The following is a 15,572-nucleotide window of genomic DNA, read 5'->3' as shown; positions in this document are numbered from 1 at the left end:
CGAAAAAGCCTTCCGGTGACGGCAGTGGTGTTTTCCGGCAGCAGAGGCTTACCGGCGCACCCCCATGAGCAGCGACAAGGCTCCCAACAGCAGCTGGGCGCAGTGGCAGGGACACCTCCGCAACGGTTCTCCTCCGGCGGGGCTCTCTCTCTTTTCCTCGCGACAACACCGGGGATGCTGGCGGCGAGCAGGCCAGCGACTGGGTGGCGTGACTCTTTCCCCCATCGCAGTCCTCTCCCTCGCCTCAGATCTGCTCTGCGACGGCGCAGGGACGGCGGCGCGGCTGGGCTGGGTGCAGCTTCAGTGGCGATGGCGAGGCAGAACGGTGACCCAGGCTTCACAGACAGCGGCTGAAGGGCACGGTTCCCTCCTCCATCGCGACCTTCTCTCTCGCCTGGGTTCTGACCCGCGACGGCGGCGGCTTCACGGGTAGCAGTGGCAGCAAGGGGCTTCCTTCATGCCTGCAAGGATGACGGCGTCAGGGCGGCAGCTAGACGAGTCGGCGACGGCGCGGTGGCGACGCTCGCCCCTTCCCCTCTTCCTTCCTTTTTCCGTGGATTCCTCACCCCACTCCCCCTTCTGTTTCATATTTCTTTCATAGTTTTGTGTATGTGTTGCATTCCGTTGGAGAAAAGGGGGGAAGTGTATTGCTTGCTGCCGGGTGAGGGAAGCTGTGCGCGTTGATTGGGAAGGAGAAGCTGCAGATGTTGGGTTGTGGGGGAAACGGGCCGGGTTAGGGTTTTCAGGGTTAGGGTTTCATTTTCAAAAATTAGGATTAGGGTTACTTTTGTAATTTTAAATAAAAGTAAAGGTAATATAGTAATTGAAACCCAATTTAAATCCAACACTAATTATGTATAGAAAATACTATTTGCTCACCAATTTCGCAAATTATTTTCAATAAAAGATCCAAATCAAATAATTAGGAGTAATATAATTAAATCCTTTATTTTCTAAAGTAGCAGTATTAATATTGAAAATATTAATTATTTAATTCAAATCATATAGAAATCCTTATTATTTCACAACTACCAACTTTATACTCTAAATATAGAAAATAATCCAATAATTGTGAAATTGGATAATAATCATAACTTATCTCAAATCCCATAAATCAAAACTTGCCTTAATTATCTTTAATAAAATGATTTCCGAAATTAAGGCTATAAATAATCGTATGATTTGAGACTTGATCATAATAAGACTTTTCAAAAGTTTTGGGTCTTACATTCTACGCACCTTATAAAAATTTTCGCCCTCGAAAATTGATACAAAATGAAAGAAATTCCATAATAGTTCACCCTTGAACACATTTAAGGAAGAAGCAAAAATATCTCAAAATATAATCATATATAGGATTTTTCAAATACTTTGATTGTCATAAGCATAAGGATGTAAAGGTAGGAGTATGGTTGCAAAGCAAACATTACAAGACAGGCTCAAGGCAAAAAGGTGACATGGTTCGACATGTGGTAGAAGAATGAGGCATCGAAGGCTATAAAACAGGATGGAGTTAAAACGACGTGCTCAATATCCGCACACTAATCTCACATCAACCTCAAAGCTTCAACTTTCCAACTCCATCAAGCACTTTACAATCCCCATATCCGATCATAAGCCTAACGATCGCAACCCGTTCGCAAGGAACAAAACATCCACAACTCATAACGTTGCACACTTACTGCTTCAACTTCTGTATACACATATCACGTCTTAAAGAAATAATGCATCGCGTTACTACATCTACAGATCGCACGTGATATAAAAACAATTCTCGAGCCTACTCAAAAGGATACCATATTTAGAAAGAAGAGTCAAATGTCAAGGGTAGTACTCATAGATTTGAGAGAATGTATCCAATTCTAGATAAACAAGGATACTCAAGTAATAAAGTTTGCTAGACACAATTTCATTGACAACTTCAAAAATAACCCTTGGATCAAGAAAATTCAACAGGACAAATAAGAAGAAAGTCAACGCATTAGCTTGATACCAACTCAAGCTGAGCCAAAGAAGTATGAGATTTACAGAAAAGAATATCTCAAACCCAAGACAAAACTCACAGAACTTAAGAGCATGATTAAAAATACTTCCAAATACATTGTTTATAAAAGAATAAAAAATTTACGAAAAAACCACTTTGCAGTCTAGAAGAAAAGTTGAGCAACAAACATCCTTCAAGAGAGTAGCAAAAGCATAAATGTGGCTTTACTTCAATACAATTTCATGTTGAAATAGATCATGTAGAGTTTTAAAAACAAAATTCACACAAGTTTGGCTAAGAGCTAAAATATTTCCTCAAATATTTTAGAAGGATAGTTAGGTGCACAACCTAACCAAAAGCAGTTCATAAAAATTCGGAAGTAATCAAATGCTTGTTCAAAATTCTCAAAATTTCATATTCAAACAAGCGTGTATAACATTTATAGCAAGTACGAAAGAGGAAGTTAAACTCTTTTTAGAAAAGAAACTCCGAAGTAAAAATTTGCTTACAATTTGGTAAAGGAAATAAGTGGTGTATTACAAATGAACCGGTTTCCACTAAACAAGGAAACTTTTTAAAACTTCATTTAAAATAGTGCATCCCAACTTTAAATTAACTTCGTCAAAATTGAACAATGGTTTCAATTTAAATCAAGCAACAGAAAATAAATTCCGTTTACAACTTCTTACAAGAGAATTCAAAACTTCTTTAAAAAGTTCAGAACAAGACTCCCAAAAGTGTTCTTAAAATCACTATCTCAGAAGAACCTTCAAGAAATTTAAGATGTACTAAAAAGGAGTCCATCCTTGCAAGAAAGGATCTTAAACCAAAGTAGTCCAAACAAGATTCACTAGGCATGAGTCATCAAACAAGCTTCCAATTGATTCAAAAGAATACAAAAGTCATAGGAAAAAACAACTCAATCATTAGTAATTTCTCAAAGGTAAATCTTTGATTAAATTCTCTGGTAGAGACAATGAGAGAATAAACGATGCACGAAATTGAAACAAATCAAGTTGACTCATATAAGGATGAGATTCACCAGAGAAAGGAAAGTTGAGATTGGTTGTAGTGCTCCCAAAAGGTAGAGGTATAATTAAAAACAGAATCACGTATGACATTCATAGAGGTGAAAAGCTTAAGAAGGAGCGAGTCCGTTCATAAGAAGAAAGCTATGAGTCCAACATTTTCAAAAGATCAACAATGGCATAAACCATGTAGTATGCTAAATCAAACTCAAATCAAAATGAATTAAGTAAAGTTTATCAAATGAAACTCAACCGGGATAAGAGTGAAAAATTCCCTTTCTTTCCAGAATTTTGAAAAATACCCCAAATACATAATCAAACGAAGATGTGCATTAGAACTATAGTAAAATTACTAGAAAGTCAAATTGTAGTAAATGCAGTTCCGCAAACCAGTAAAAGTACAGGTGAGGTATTAGAAATAAATAATTTTTATACTGTATAAGAAATCTCGAGTTTCATATATAGATAAGTATATATATCTAATCAACAGCACTTTTTATAAAAATCTCAAAATTGGCTGTACTCACTGTCAAATAAGAGAAAAACTGCATCAATAATTTCTCAAAGAATGAACTCAGAACCCGGAGTTAAAAGGCACAGCGCATTAAGACAAGTTCAAAGCTATATCAAAGAATACCTGAATCAAGAAGAACTCAAACAGAGGAAGATAGAAGCAACAAGGATTCCAAACAAGCATATGCAATTAAGATCAAACAAGAATGCATATGAATAGGGAAATAGAGTTGAAAAAATCAAGCTGCTTTTCAAGAGGATTAGCAAACAAGAACTTCAGGTTAGGGTATAAAAGAACAGATCAACTCGAATAGAATTCAAGACACACAACTGAATAGCCTCGAGAAATAGTTTTTAACGTTCCCAAAACCCGCGATTCGCTTTACTCAAAACTCGTATTTCATCTATGATAACCCATCAGTGCTTTCATATACATAATTCACTAGTATTAAGCCGGCCAAACTTAATACCAAGAATTATGCAATGCGAGACTAACAGCGTCAATCAATAGACCATCATGTGCATAAAGCTCTAATTCTCGTCATTCGACAAGACTTAGTACATGACAAACGCTCAGAGTATGCAATTGAAGCATAGTCGGTCCATTCTTCAGGCTCTACAGGAGGGACTGCTCTGATACCATAATGTAACACCCTAACTACCAAAGCTCACGCTTCCGGCTGCGCAACTCTGATAGCTCGGACATTACGACGACACTTATACTATTTAATACTAAAATATGAGCCTGTTTAAAACTTTAAACAGCAATACCGCTCCCAAAATTACTTTCGTTCGATAACGTACTTCCATAGATACCATACAACTTAAAAAACTCATAAAGAATACATCCATATATATACATACATACATATATATAAGTAATATTACAAACATAATCCAATACAATTTCTATCCCTCTTACAGATTATATCAAGCAAGATAAAGGCGAGGGTACAATAAACCATAACTAAAACAATACAGAGCATCACGACAACAATTAAATAAGCTCTTCGTAACTTCTGTGCCCATATCCTGAAAGGGGAAAAATGTAGGGGGGGTGAGAACATCATCCTCGAAAGGGTTCTCAGTAGAGGGTTTTTGGGAATTACTGTAATAGGATACATGAAGATAAACCGTACCAGTGATTAATAACCGTCTCATGCCTCTTTTCAAAAACAACGGTTTACAATGAAAGTAAAGTCGGAAATCTTTTCTAAAAGAGGAACCATTCAATTCTCAAAGACTCAAAAGCCTTTCGAAACGGTTTATCTATGCTGAAACAAAATAGCCTTTCATATTTTATTCCAAACCAGAAACATAAAACCGAAATTAACCATCGGTTCATCTCATTCCAACCACGGCCCTAGGCCCAAACAATCCAACCATCAACCAATCGCCACAGTCCAACAGAGTCCCAGTAGCAAACACAATTAGGAAGATGCAAGCACAAACAAACAGTTATTGCAAGTAGAACAATTAGCAATTAATCACATAGGCAAACCAAGTGTAATATGCACACCCAAACAATGTCACATAGATGCATATGATGCATACCTGTCCCTAGTGGCTGATGATATCATCTGTCGGTTATATAGCTAACCCGACACGTCCTGGTAGCTAACCATGGATAGAAACACCCATCGCGGAGCAAGTAGGTTTGAGCTACAACCCCATTGCTACTACCCGCTCAACCCAGAGCCAGTGGAATAACCACTACCGCGGCTACTACCCAGGAGGGTGTTTAAAAGCTCAACCTGGAGCGAGTGGAATCACCACTACTACCGCAACTACCCAGGCGTCACAGTCTCTGACCTGGAGCAAGTGGGACGAACCACAACCCTTGCTACTACCCAAGTATCTCAAGCATATATTCATTCAGTCCCAGCCATGGATCAACATCCATCTCAGCCATCCGGCTTAAATTCATAATTCATAGTCAGCCATACGGCCCATAACTCATTCGGCAATCAGCCATAAATCAATATCATACACAGCCATTCTGGCTCACGGTTCAATCCAGAAACAGCCAATATTCATAATCATACACAGCCATTCCGGCCCATAACAAAACAGCACTTCTACCATCCAACATCATCAAATTCATAAAACCGGCATTTAAGCCATAAATCACTTTTTCTCAAATCGCTTCACTTTGAAATCAAGTTTCAACTCTTTTCAGCCTTGGCTTTAGAAATCTCGTTTCTCAAATCATCTCAGGCTCATAAGCCAAATTTACTCAAAGTGAGTTCCCTTTTTAAAACAAAGCCACTCTCGGCATTCTCTTTCCAACACTTCCAAAACCATGGCAAGTTAAGGATTTATTTCAAAGTATTCAAAATCACCCATACAACAATGGGATTTCATAACAAAAGTTTCTCGGCAGAGTCCCAAGTCTTTAGGGAAGGTCAACCTATATCAATTCCTTAAAATTCATTGAAACTCTTAAAATCATGGACTCTCGGTTCAAGTAAATAAAACTAAATTTATTATGAAACCGACCATACAAAATCACAAGTTCCAACCCGGTCCAAAAATCAACTCATTTGAAAAGGAACCGGTTCATTTGAATCAAACCACTTTCAGGTTTCTTTTTGGAATCCATTTTTCTAACTCTTCCAAAATGCATCAAACTTAATTACTCAATCAAAAGTCTAGATTCCTTTGAAATCACTAAAAGCTCCTTTTTATATTGAAATCAATATTAGAGCATCATTCTTTCCTTCAGTGATTCAAACGGTAAAAATAGTTCATTTCTAAATAAGTCAAACTCAAGGCATAAAGTTCACTAAATAAATTAAGATTGAAAATATAAATATTCTCTTAATAAATCAAATAATACAACTTCTCAAATCCAATCCTTTTTAAATAACTTTTCAAACAAGACTAGGATTTTGTAGAAATTTCGGCAGCACCTCCCCTAAAACTTGGACTTTTGCCACCCGGTTCGGGTCCCAACTAAACCGTTTCTCATTCCTTTTCAACGGCTCAAACCAGAAATCAATTCAAAGCAAGCTAAATCCAACAGTCACCTCAGTGGCATATCTCAAGAAAACCATTTCAAAGTCAACTCAATATCAATCGATTTAACTCATTTCCAAAGCTTTAAAGAATCGGTTCAGCAATAAATCGTTTATCAAAACCAAATCAATTAAAGCAACCCAGGCTGAATTTCAAGAGTATTCTATCTTTCACATCATCAAAATAATTGACTCAATTCAAACCAATCCTTAACGAATTAAACTCATATTTCAAATCTTTAAAGAATCAACTTCATATATTACATTTCACAAAGCCGCACAATAATTCAGCCAAACCAACATCCATAGTCATTCGAGTCAATCAAATAATACATAAGGCAGATACAATCACCAAATACACAATATCTCGCACCAGTATCCATATGTAATAATTCTAATACACAAAACATAGTTTTTGGAAAGCGCCCCTACCTCGACACGTGAAACTACAGCCCAAACACCTCACTGAGTCCTTTCCGCCTCAACCCGAATTGACGGCAACCAACAACTCGGTTCCACTTGCTTTCTCAGCCGCCACGACTCTAATCGCAACACATAGTGGTCAGGACTCGACCCCACGTTATCAAAACTCATATTCATTAACCAAACACCACAGAATACTAACGCGAGGCTTTTCGAAACATAAATACTTACTGAACTAGCGAAACGAAGCAGCCGCGAACTCCGAGCACGACACGCAAGCATCGATATACAACCCTGTGACAAATAACGCTACAACGCCTCAGTCGAAATTATCAGAACAGTGACAAAAGGCTCCTCGAACCAAAACGCTTACCAAGACCGAGGGAGAATGGCTGAACCGAATAGCGACGGTCTCCGAACCGGTTCGGCGGCAGCCCGGCAGCCACCTCAAGCGGCAGCAGGGACCTGAACAACATGTAGCGACAATGAAGTATCCAGAAGCTCAATAGAAAAGGAGAACCAGCTTAAAAATCCTTACCGACAAAGCCTTCCGGTGACGGCAGTGGTGTTTTCCGGTGGCAGAGGCTTACCGGCGCACCCCCATGAGCAGCGACAAGGCTCCCAACAGCAGCTGGGCGCAGTGGCAGGGACACCTCCGCAATGGTTCTCCTCCGGTGGGGCTCTCTCTCTTTTCCTCACGACAACACCGGGGATGCTGGCAGCGAGCAGGCCAGCGACTGGGTGGCGTGACTCTTTCCCCCATCGCGGTCCTCTCCCTCGCCTCAGATTTGCTCTGCGACGGCGCAGGGACGGCGGCGCGGCTGGGCTGGGTGCAGCTTCAGTGGCGATGGCGAGGCAGAACGGTGACCCAGGCTTCACAGACAGCGGCTGAAGGGCGCGGTTCCCTCCTCCATCGCGACCTTCTCTCTCGCCTGGGTTCTGACCCGCGACGGCGGCGACTTCACGGGTAGCAGTGGCAGCAGGGCAGCAGCTAGACGAGCCGGCAACGGCGCGGCGGCGACGCTCGCCCCTTCCCCTCTTCCTTCCTTCTCCGTGGATTCCTCACCCCACTCCCCCTTCTGTTTCATATTTCTTTCATAGTTTTGTGTATGTGTTGCATTCCGTTGGAGAAAAGGGGGGGAAGTGTATTGCTTGCTGCCGGGTGAGGGAAGCTGTGCGCGTTGATTAGGAAGGAGAGGCTGCAGATGTTGGGTTGTGGGGGGAAACGGGCCGGGTTAGGGTTTTCAGGGTTAGGGTTTCATTTTCTAAAATTAGGATTAGGGTTACTTTTGTAATTTCAAATAAAAGTAAGGGTAATATAGTAATTGAAACCCAATTTAAATCCAACACTAATTATGTATAGAAAATACTATTTGCTCACCAATTTCACAAATTATTTTCAATAAAATATCCAAATCAAATAATTAGGAGTAATATAATTAAATCCTTTATTTTCCAAAGTAGCAGTATTAATATTGAAAATATTAATTATTTAATTCAAATCATATAGAAATCCTTATTATTTCACAACTACCAACTTTATACTCTGAATATAGAAAATAATCCAATAATTGTGAAATTGGATAATAATCATAACTTATCTCAAATTCCATAAATCAAAACTTGCCTTAATTATCTTTAATAAAATGATTTCCGAAATTAAGGCTATAAATAACCGTATGATTTGAGACTTGATCATAATAAAACTTTTCAAAAGTTCTGGGTCTTACAATTTTAGTAATTGAAAATAAGAAAGAATTGTACAATTTAATTTAAGTAACTGTTATTCTTAAAAGGTTACGATTTATTTTATTAATTTGATATCTTATTTTATAAATCAATTAAGAATAATTAAATTAGTTTTATTAATATTTGGAGTTAAGTTAATTAATATTTTTGTGAAACTTTTATAATTGGTTATTTTATATAATTAAATTTAAGAAATTTCTATTATGAATAAATATGATTTATTCTATTAATTTGAGCCCTTAAAGATTAATTTATTAGAAATGATTAAATTGATTTTGATAAATACTTTAATTTTAAGTCAATTAGTATTTATGCACAATTTTGATTATAACTAGTTATTTTATATATAAATTGAAATTAAAGTTATGATAGAAAAATAATAAAAGGTCATATAATTTAATATAGGTAATTGATATTTCGAGTTTAACCGTATTTTATAGAATGTGATTAGTATGCTTATTTTATAATTTAAATTAAAAATAATTGTTTGAGCTCATTGATATGTTGATAAACAAAATCTTATGCATTTTGAAAGTAATTTTTATGAAGCAATTTTTATGGTATTATATTTGAATCTTAAATTGTTATTCTATCTCAAATATTTTATAAAGGTTGTTATATTACTCATATACATTATACCTTAACCTTAAATTCCTAATTAAAAACCTAATTTTATCCTAAATTCACAAAACACACGCACAAACAGAATGGGAAAGAAAGGAAACAGGGGAGCTCGAGGGGGAAAACAGAAAGGGAAAAGAAAGGAAGGGGAAAGAGGGAAGATGGGGGAAAACGGAGAACAGGAAGGGAGACAGAGGACGAAGGAGAAGAAGAGAGGGGGAGGAACAACGCTATGGAGCTTGGTGCCGCTGCCGAGCTGCTGTCACAGAGAAGAAAGGGAGAGGCGAACGTGACCCACGGAGGAGAGGAAGGAGCTGCCGTCGAGCCACGCCCCGTTGCCGTTGTTCGTGTATCGCCATTGCCGTTCGCTGAGGGTGAGACGCGAAGAGAAGATGCTGACTTGCACCATCGTGCCTCGCTATCTTCGTCGAGCCTTCATCATTGTCGCTCCCTATTCCCGTTGCCATCAGGGTTTGCTGCCGCTGCCATTGAGAGTGACGCAGCAGAGGAGGAGTCGTTCCTTTTCCGCCGCCGTCGCCGGAGACCTTGGTTGCTACTGTTCATATGGGTGAGTTCGTTGTTCCCTAGTTACCGGAGTCACTGTCTATGAATCTTTTGTTGCTTTAGAATGACCTTGTCCCCATCTTTAATGTTCCTGAGTACACTATAGTTGTTGGAATCGTTACAGCTGGAACTTGTCACCGGGGGAGAGAAGTGACTGCACCATCCTCTTCATTTTGACATTGAACCTCTATTCCTAACCCTGTAACGCTCTTGCTCTTGTTCTATTTGGTATTTTGTTTCTCTATTATGTTCTTATTTTAATTATGATAGCCAATATCTCTGTTTTAGTATTATGGTGTTATGCTGAAATTGCCGAAATTGCCGTTGCTGCGAGCGTAACCAGAATTGATGCTGCTGCCGCCGTCCCGGTTGCGTTGAAATCACCGCTGCAGTTGCCAGTTTAGACTAAGCAGGGATTGTTGCGTTAAACTATGCGATTGCGACATCGAGGTAGGGGGTTTAAAATAATTTCAATTTAAGAATGCTTACAAGGTTTATTGAATAACTACAAATAGATTTAACATCTGTGAGTAATTGATTGACTATGTAAATATTGAATTGTGGCTGAAATTTTGATTTGAAAGGGTTGAGATTGTGACTTGGAATTGTTGATTAGTGATATTGATTGATTGTGTGGATTGGGAATTGTTTGATGACTAATTGTTGAGAATTCCTGAATTTTAATGGGTTATGTTGGATTTGTTGCCGCTGAGATGTTATTTGGTATATTGTAATGTTAATGAACTTGGTTGGTGGTTGATTTGGAATTGGTTTTGAGGGGTATTGAAGGGTTGGATTTTGAATACAAAATGGTTTACTGAAATTAGGTTCTCTTGAAATTAAACAGCAACTTTGAAAGTGATTCAGTGACTCTATAGTGACTGAAATGATATGAATTTAAGTGTTAAGTAAATTATATTAAGTGTAATTGTGAAAATTCAATTTTGAAGATTTTGTATCAACTAGAGAATCAGTTATGATTTTTCAAAGTTGAATGCTAAAATCTTATTTTCTGCATAATTTCTAAACTAAGTCAGCAACTTTGAAAAAGCTGTAACCAGTTCTGCGATTATCAGAATTGTGTGGAACTAAGTCCGGATCAAGCTTGGGAATATAGGGAGTTGGACTGGTGAATTTGAGACTTTTTCATTAAGTTTATGATTTATGGTAAATTTTTGAATTATGGATGTCAAATCTGGTTTTTCTGCAGAACATTTAACACAGCAGCAACTTGATTTCCCTATTGGAAATTCTGCAGTTTGAATTTTGAAATGGAACCAATTTTAAATAAAACTTTATTCCTATTATTTTAATGCCGTAAAATTTCAGAACAATTGGACTTGTAGTTTTAAAGATATGAATTTTTGAAGGATGACGCATTATGCAGAAAAAGCCAGATTCTGTTTTCTTAAATTAGTAACTTTGGGAGTTTATAACTTTTGATCCTGGATAGATATTGAGATGCAATCAATTGGAAGTGAAAATTAAGTATGTTTAGCATATGTGATTTAAATTTCAGGATTTTCCATGTTTTAATAAGTGAGTTATGGAACTAGGAAGAGGTTGTGTTCAATGATTTGTAAAACAGAATTCTGCAGAAAATTACCTAACTTCCAAGCTACGTAACGCCTTCATTAAAAATGGTATGACCCTAGAACAAATTGAGAAAGAAATTTGGATGAGTTATGTGTAACCACATTAATTTTGAAGGTAGTTGGATTTAATTTGGATTTTATATGAAATTTCAAATGTTGTATGCTGCTGCTATCTTCTGGTTTTAAAACACTGCAGAACAGTCACGGTTTTGCTTATATTCCCAAAGTTAGAGTTAGCAAAAAATTATGATTTTTGATTTAATAGAAAGCTTAATATGAGACGGTCGCATGGATATAAAGTTTACATGATTCCGAATTCATTTGATATTTTAAAAACAAAATGGAAATCAGGCTGCCAAGTTGTGTTGGCAATTATTTTGGATATGGAATTTAAGAAATAGATTTTCTATATTATTATCAAATGTTATTGAGAATATATATTGTTGTGGCAACTGCTGAAAGAGGCTGATGAAATGTTGAGAACGAAGGAACCCGTAAGGGTGGCTAAGTCCTATTTTTAAAGGAGATTATGTCCAAATTTTTATAAAAGTAAAAGGACTTAGTCAAAAATGAATACTTGAGACTTGTTTAACGATAATAACTTTACTGATTCTTTTGAGAAAATATATTTGGTTTATAAAGTTGCTAGCAAGGACATGGGTTTTGTCCCGCTTGCATATTTACAATTACAAAAGAGTAAAGAGATAAAGATAAAAAAAGTAATATAGACACAGATGAAAGAGTATTCAGAGAAAAGTAAAGAGATACAGAGAATAGAGCAACTAGAGTAAAGAGATGCAGAGAAAAGAGAAACCAGAGCAGAGTAAAGAGATTTTTGTATATTTATATATATATTAGTTGGTTGATGCAACCCAGAGCTATATTTAATATATATTAGTTGCTTAATGCAACCCAGAGCCTCTGTAGGGAAACTAAGTTACCTACAGCCATTTTTCGCTTCCCCAGAGCAGAGCAGAGTATATATATATTTTCCTGCAGTAAGCAGAGGCTGTCTCAAATGAGCGGCTATTATCATATGCTCATTTATTTAGAAACGGAAAATCGTATTCGGGAAATCGGGATTACTCGTGACCGGATAAATGTCGGGATTGCGGGCAGCCAACCGACACATGAGCTCATGGCATGTACTAGGACTAGACATTCATCATATGCATCTATGTGACATTGTTTGGGTGTGTATATTGTAATTGGTTTGCCTATGTGAATAATTCTGTTTAACTGCTAATTGCTATACTTGATGTAATTGCTCTTGATTGTGCTTGAATCTCTTTACTTGTATTTGTATCTGATTGGCTGGGTTGTAGTGAATTGGGTGTTGATTGAATTGCTTGAGCCTAAGGCCGTGATTGGTTTGTGTTTGAGGTTTAGTAAAGTATGAAAGATTAAGCTGGTTCAGCATAGACTTAATGAACCTATGCTTGGAACAAATTAGTCATTCATACAGTCTAGGAAAACTTTTAAGACGTATATAAAGTAAAATATGGGTTTAGGATTTTGGATAATTAATTGATGCTTCTAAAGAAGGTTTTAGATTTTTGAAAGTTGAGCCATTGGTTTTCAAAAGAAGTTTATATAAGGCGATCGATGAATACTGCGAATGAAAGTAGTTTTCTTTTCATTGTCTCTAAATGAAATTAACTATTTGCGCTTTATTCTTTACTTTCACGACATTCTCGATCTCCACTGAGAACATGTGGTTTGGTTCTCACCCCAAATTTTCCACCCTTTCAGCGACAGGTTTGAAGACGCAATTTGAAGCTGCGAGCGATCAGTAGGCTTTCTTTATGGTTTTAATTGCTTTCATAGAGTCCCCTCGCTATTGTCCTTTGAGATTTTATTTTACATAGAGGGGTAGGTTTAGTATATTGTATTTGAGTTTTATTTGGTCTCTTTTGTATAAGAATTATTATCAATAATATTTATGTGATTATTATTATTTGTGAATGTTTGAATTATGACTTTAATGATTAAAAAACAAAATTTTCTGGAATTTTCTTAAAACTGAAACGTGAACTCGATACAAAGGCTCGATAATTAAGTAGTTAATACTAGAGAAGGTTACGTAATGTTCTTTCTAGTGGAAATACCCTGACTTAAGCAAGGTATTTTGCTGGACGGGATGTTACATGATACATGTGAAAACATGTTTCCTAAGCCATAAAAAAATGTTAATTTTAATTATCCTTTATTGCCATTCGATGTCGTGATCTGTGTGTTAAGTATTTTCAGGCTTTATAGGGCAGGAATGGCTTAGAGGACAGGAAAGAAACATGCAAAAAATGGAAGGAACGCACAAAATGGAGTTTTGAAGAAAATGGCAGCGACGCGCACGCATGGACGACGGGGACGCGTGCCTAATGCAGAGCACGAGCGACGCGTACACGTGACTGACGCGTACGCGTGACAAGGAAAATCTCTATATGACACGCACGCGTGACCTACGCGTATGCGTGACAGACGCCACGTGCAGAAAGTTGCAGAAGTCGCCCCCAGCGATTTCTGGGCTCCTTTTTCGGCCCAAATCCAAGCCCAGAAACACAGAATAGAGGCTGGAGAATGAGGGAATCAAAAGAATCATTCATTCATTCATTCATTAATCAATAATTTGAAGTTTTAGATGTAGTTTCTAGAGAGGGAGGCTCTCTCCTCTCTCTTAGGTTTTAGGATTAGAATTTTTTCGTTTTCTCAATTCCAGGTTCAATGTTCCTTTAATTTATGTTCTCTTTTACTTTTATTTATTCTATCACTTTAATTTGTTTATTTTCCCAATATTGGTTTATGAATTCCATGTTAGAATTGATTTTTCCTATTTAATATAAATTGAGGTATTTCAAATTTAAGATTGCTTTCTTCTATTTATGTTATTGATGCTTCCAATTTAATTTAGATTTTTCTTTCCCCCTTTGCTTTGGTTGAGTAATTGGTGACACTTGAGTTATCAAACTCAGCTGTTGATTGAAAATTAGAATTTGCTGATTGATTTGGATTCTTCTAAAGCTAGTCTTTCCATAGGAGTTGACTAGGATTTGAGGAATATCATTGATTAGTCCACTTGACTTTCCTTTATTTAGTAAGGGTTAACTAAGTGGGAGCAATAAACAATTCTCATCATACTTGATAAGGATAACTAGGATGGGATTTCCAGTTCTTATACCTTGCACTGGTTTTTATGATAATTAATTTACTTTCCTGTCAATTTATTTTCCTATTCCTTATTTCAAAAACCCAAAAATATACCTTTTTCCATAACCAATAATAAATCATACTACCCTGCAATTTCTTGAGAAACAACCCAAGGTTTAAATACTTCGGTTATAAATTTTATTGGGTTTTGTTACTTGTGACAACCAAACTTTTGTGCGAAAGGATCTTCTGTTGGTTTGGAAACTATACTTACAACGTGATTATTTTTATGAGATTCTTTACTAACAAAATTTGTTTCATCAGTACCTCATAATTATCAATATTTGGTATGTAGACAAGGATGGCGATCTCAATTCCCATCCCTAGCCAAGAGTTACTTTTATTATTCATATTTGAAAACCAAAATTTCAATTGTTTAATTCTAGTTATAGTCACTTGTTAGTTTTAGAGTAAATTATATTACTTGTCCTCTTATTAGTTTGGAATTGTTTATACCTTGCCTTAGCTCCTTGGATTAGTTTCTTGCATCTTAAGATTTCTTGTTTGATTAAGTCTTTTAGTTTAAATTCTTGCTCATGACTTGCAACCCTGGAATTCTAACCAATGTTGAAGCACATGTTTGCCCACTCCTTGTGAGACGACCCGAGGTTTGAATACTTCGGTTATTTTTATTGGGGTTGAACTTGTGACAACCAATTCCTTTGAAATTTGATCGGGAGTTATTAGTTGGTTTGGAGCTATGCTCACAACGAAGTCCTATTTCTATTAAGAGAAATTCTAAACCAACAATAACCAACACATCAGAGGTTCATCAATTCCAAAAGACACATTGGTTGGTGTGGAGTTATCTTCAATGATGGAGCTTGCTTCTTGCTTAACCTCTTCCTTTTGGTAGCTTCCTTCCAATTCAATC

At 37.0% G+C, this 15,572-nt stretch overlaps 1 protein-coding gene across 1 annotated transcript; it reads left to right on the top strand.

The window, feature by feature from the left end:
* The first annotated feature begins 9,409 nt into the window (after nucleotides 1-9,409).
* Nucleotides 9,410-14,225, top strand: LOC112727469 (uncharacterized). The gene is made up of 5 exons (XM_072209301.1): nucleotides 9,410-9,903; nucleotides 10,024-10,100; nucleotides 10,243-10,349; nucleotides 13,247-13,286; nucleotides 13,745-14,225. The coding sequence occupies exons 1-2, from the start codon at nucleotides 9,568-9,570 to the stop codon at nucleotides 10,051-10,053; spliced, it is 366 nt and encodes a 121-aa protein (XP_072065402.1). The 5' UTR covers nucleotides 9,410-9,567; the 3' UTR covers nucleotides 10,054-10,100; nucleotides 10,243-10,349; nucleotides 13,247-13,286; nucleotides 13,745-14,225.
* The last annotated feature ends 1,347 nt before the right edge of the window (nucleotides 14,226-15,572 follow it).

This window comes from Arachis hypogaea, chromosome 12, assembly GCF_003086295.3.
Source record: "Arachis hypogaea cultivar Tifrunner chromosome 12, arahy.Tifrunner.gnm2.J5K5, whole genome shotgun sequence".
In the NCBI taxonomy this organism is placed as follows: Eukaryota; Viridiplantae; Streptophyta; class Magnoliopsida; order Fabales; family Fabaceae; genus Arachis; species Arachis hypogaea.
The sequence above is the reverse complement of the archived record's forward strand: the minus strand, read 5'-3'. Positions and strand labels throughout refer to the sequence as shown.

Coding starts and splice junctions, on each gene's coding strand:
- LOC112727469 (XM_072209301.1), top strand. CDS start 9,568: ATGGAGCTTGGTGCCGCTGCCGAGCTGCTGTCACAGAGAAGAAAGGGA. Junction 9,904..10,023: donor GGTTGCTACTGTTCATATGG/GTGAGTTCGTTG, acceptor GAATCGTTACAG/CTGGAACTTGTCACCGGGGG.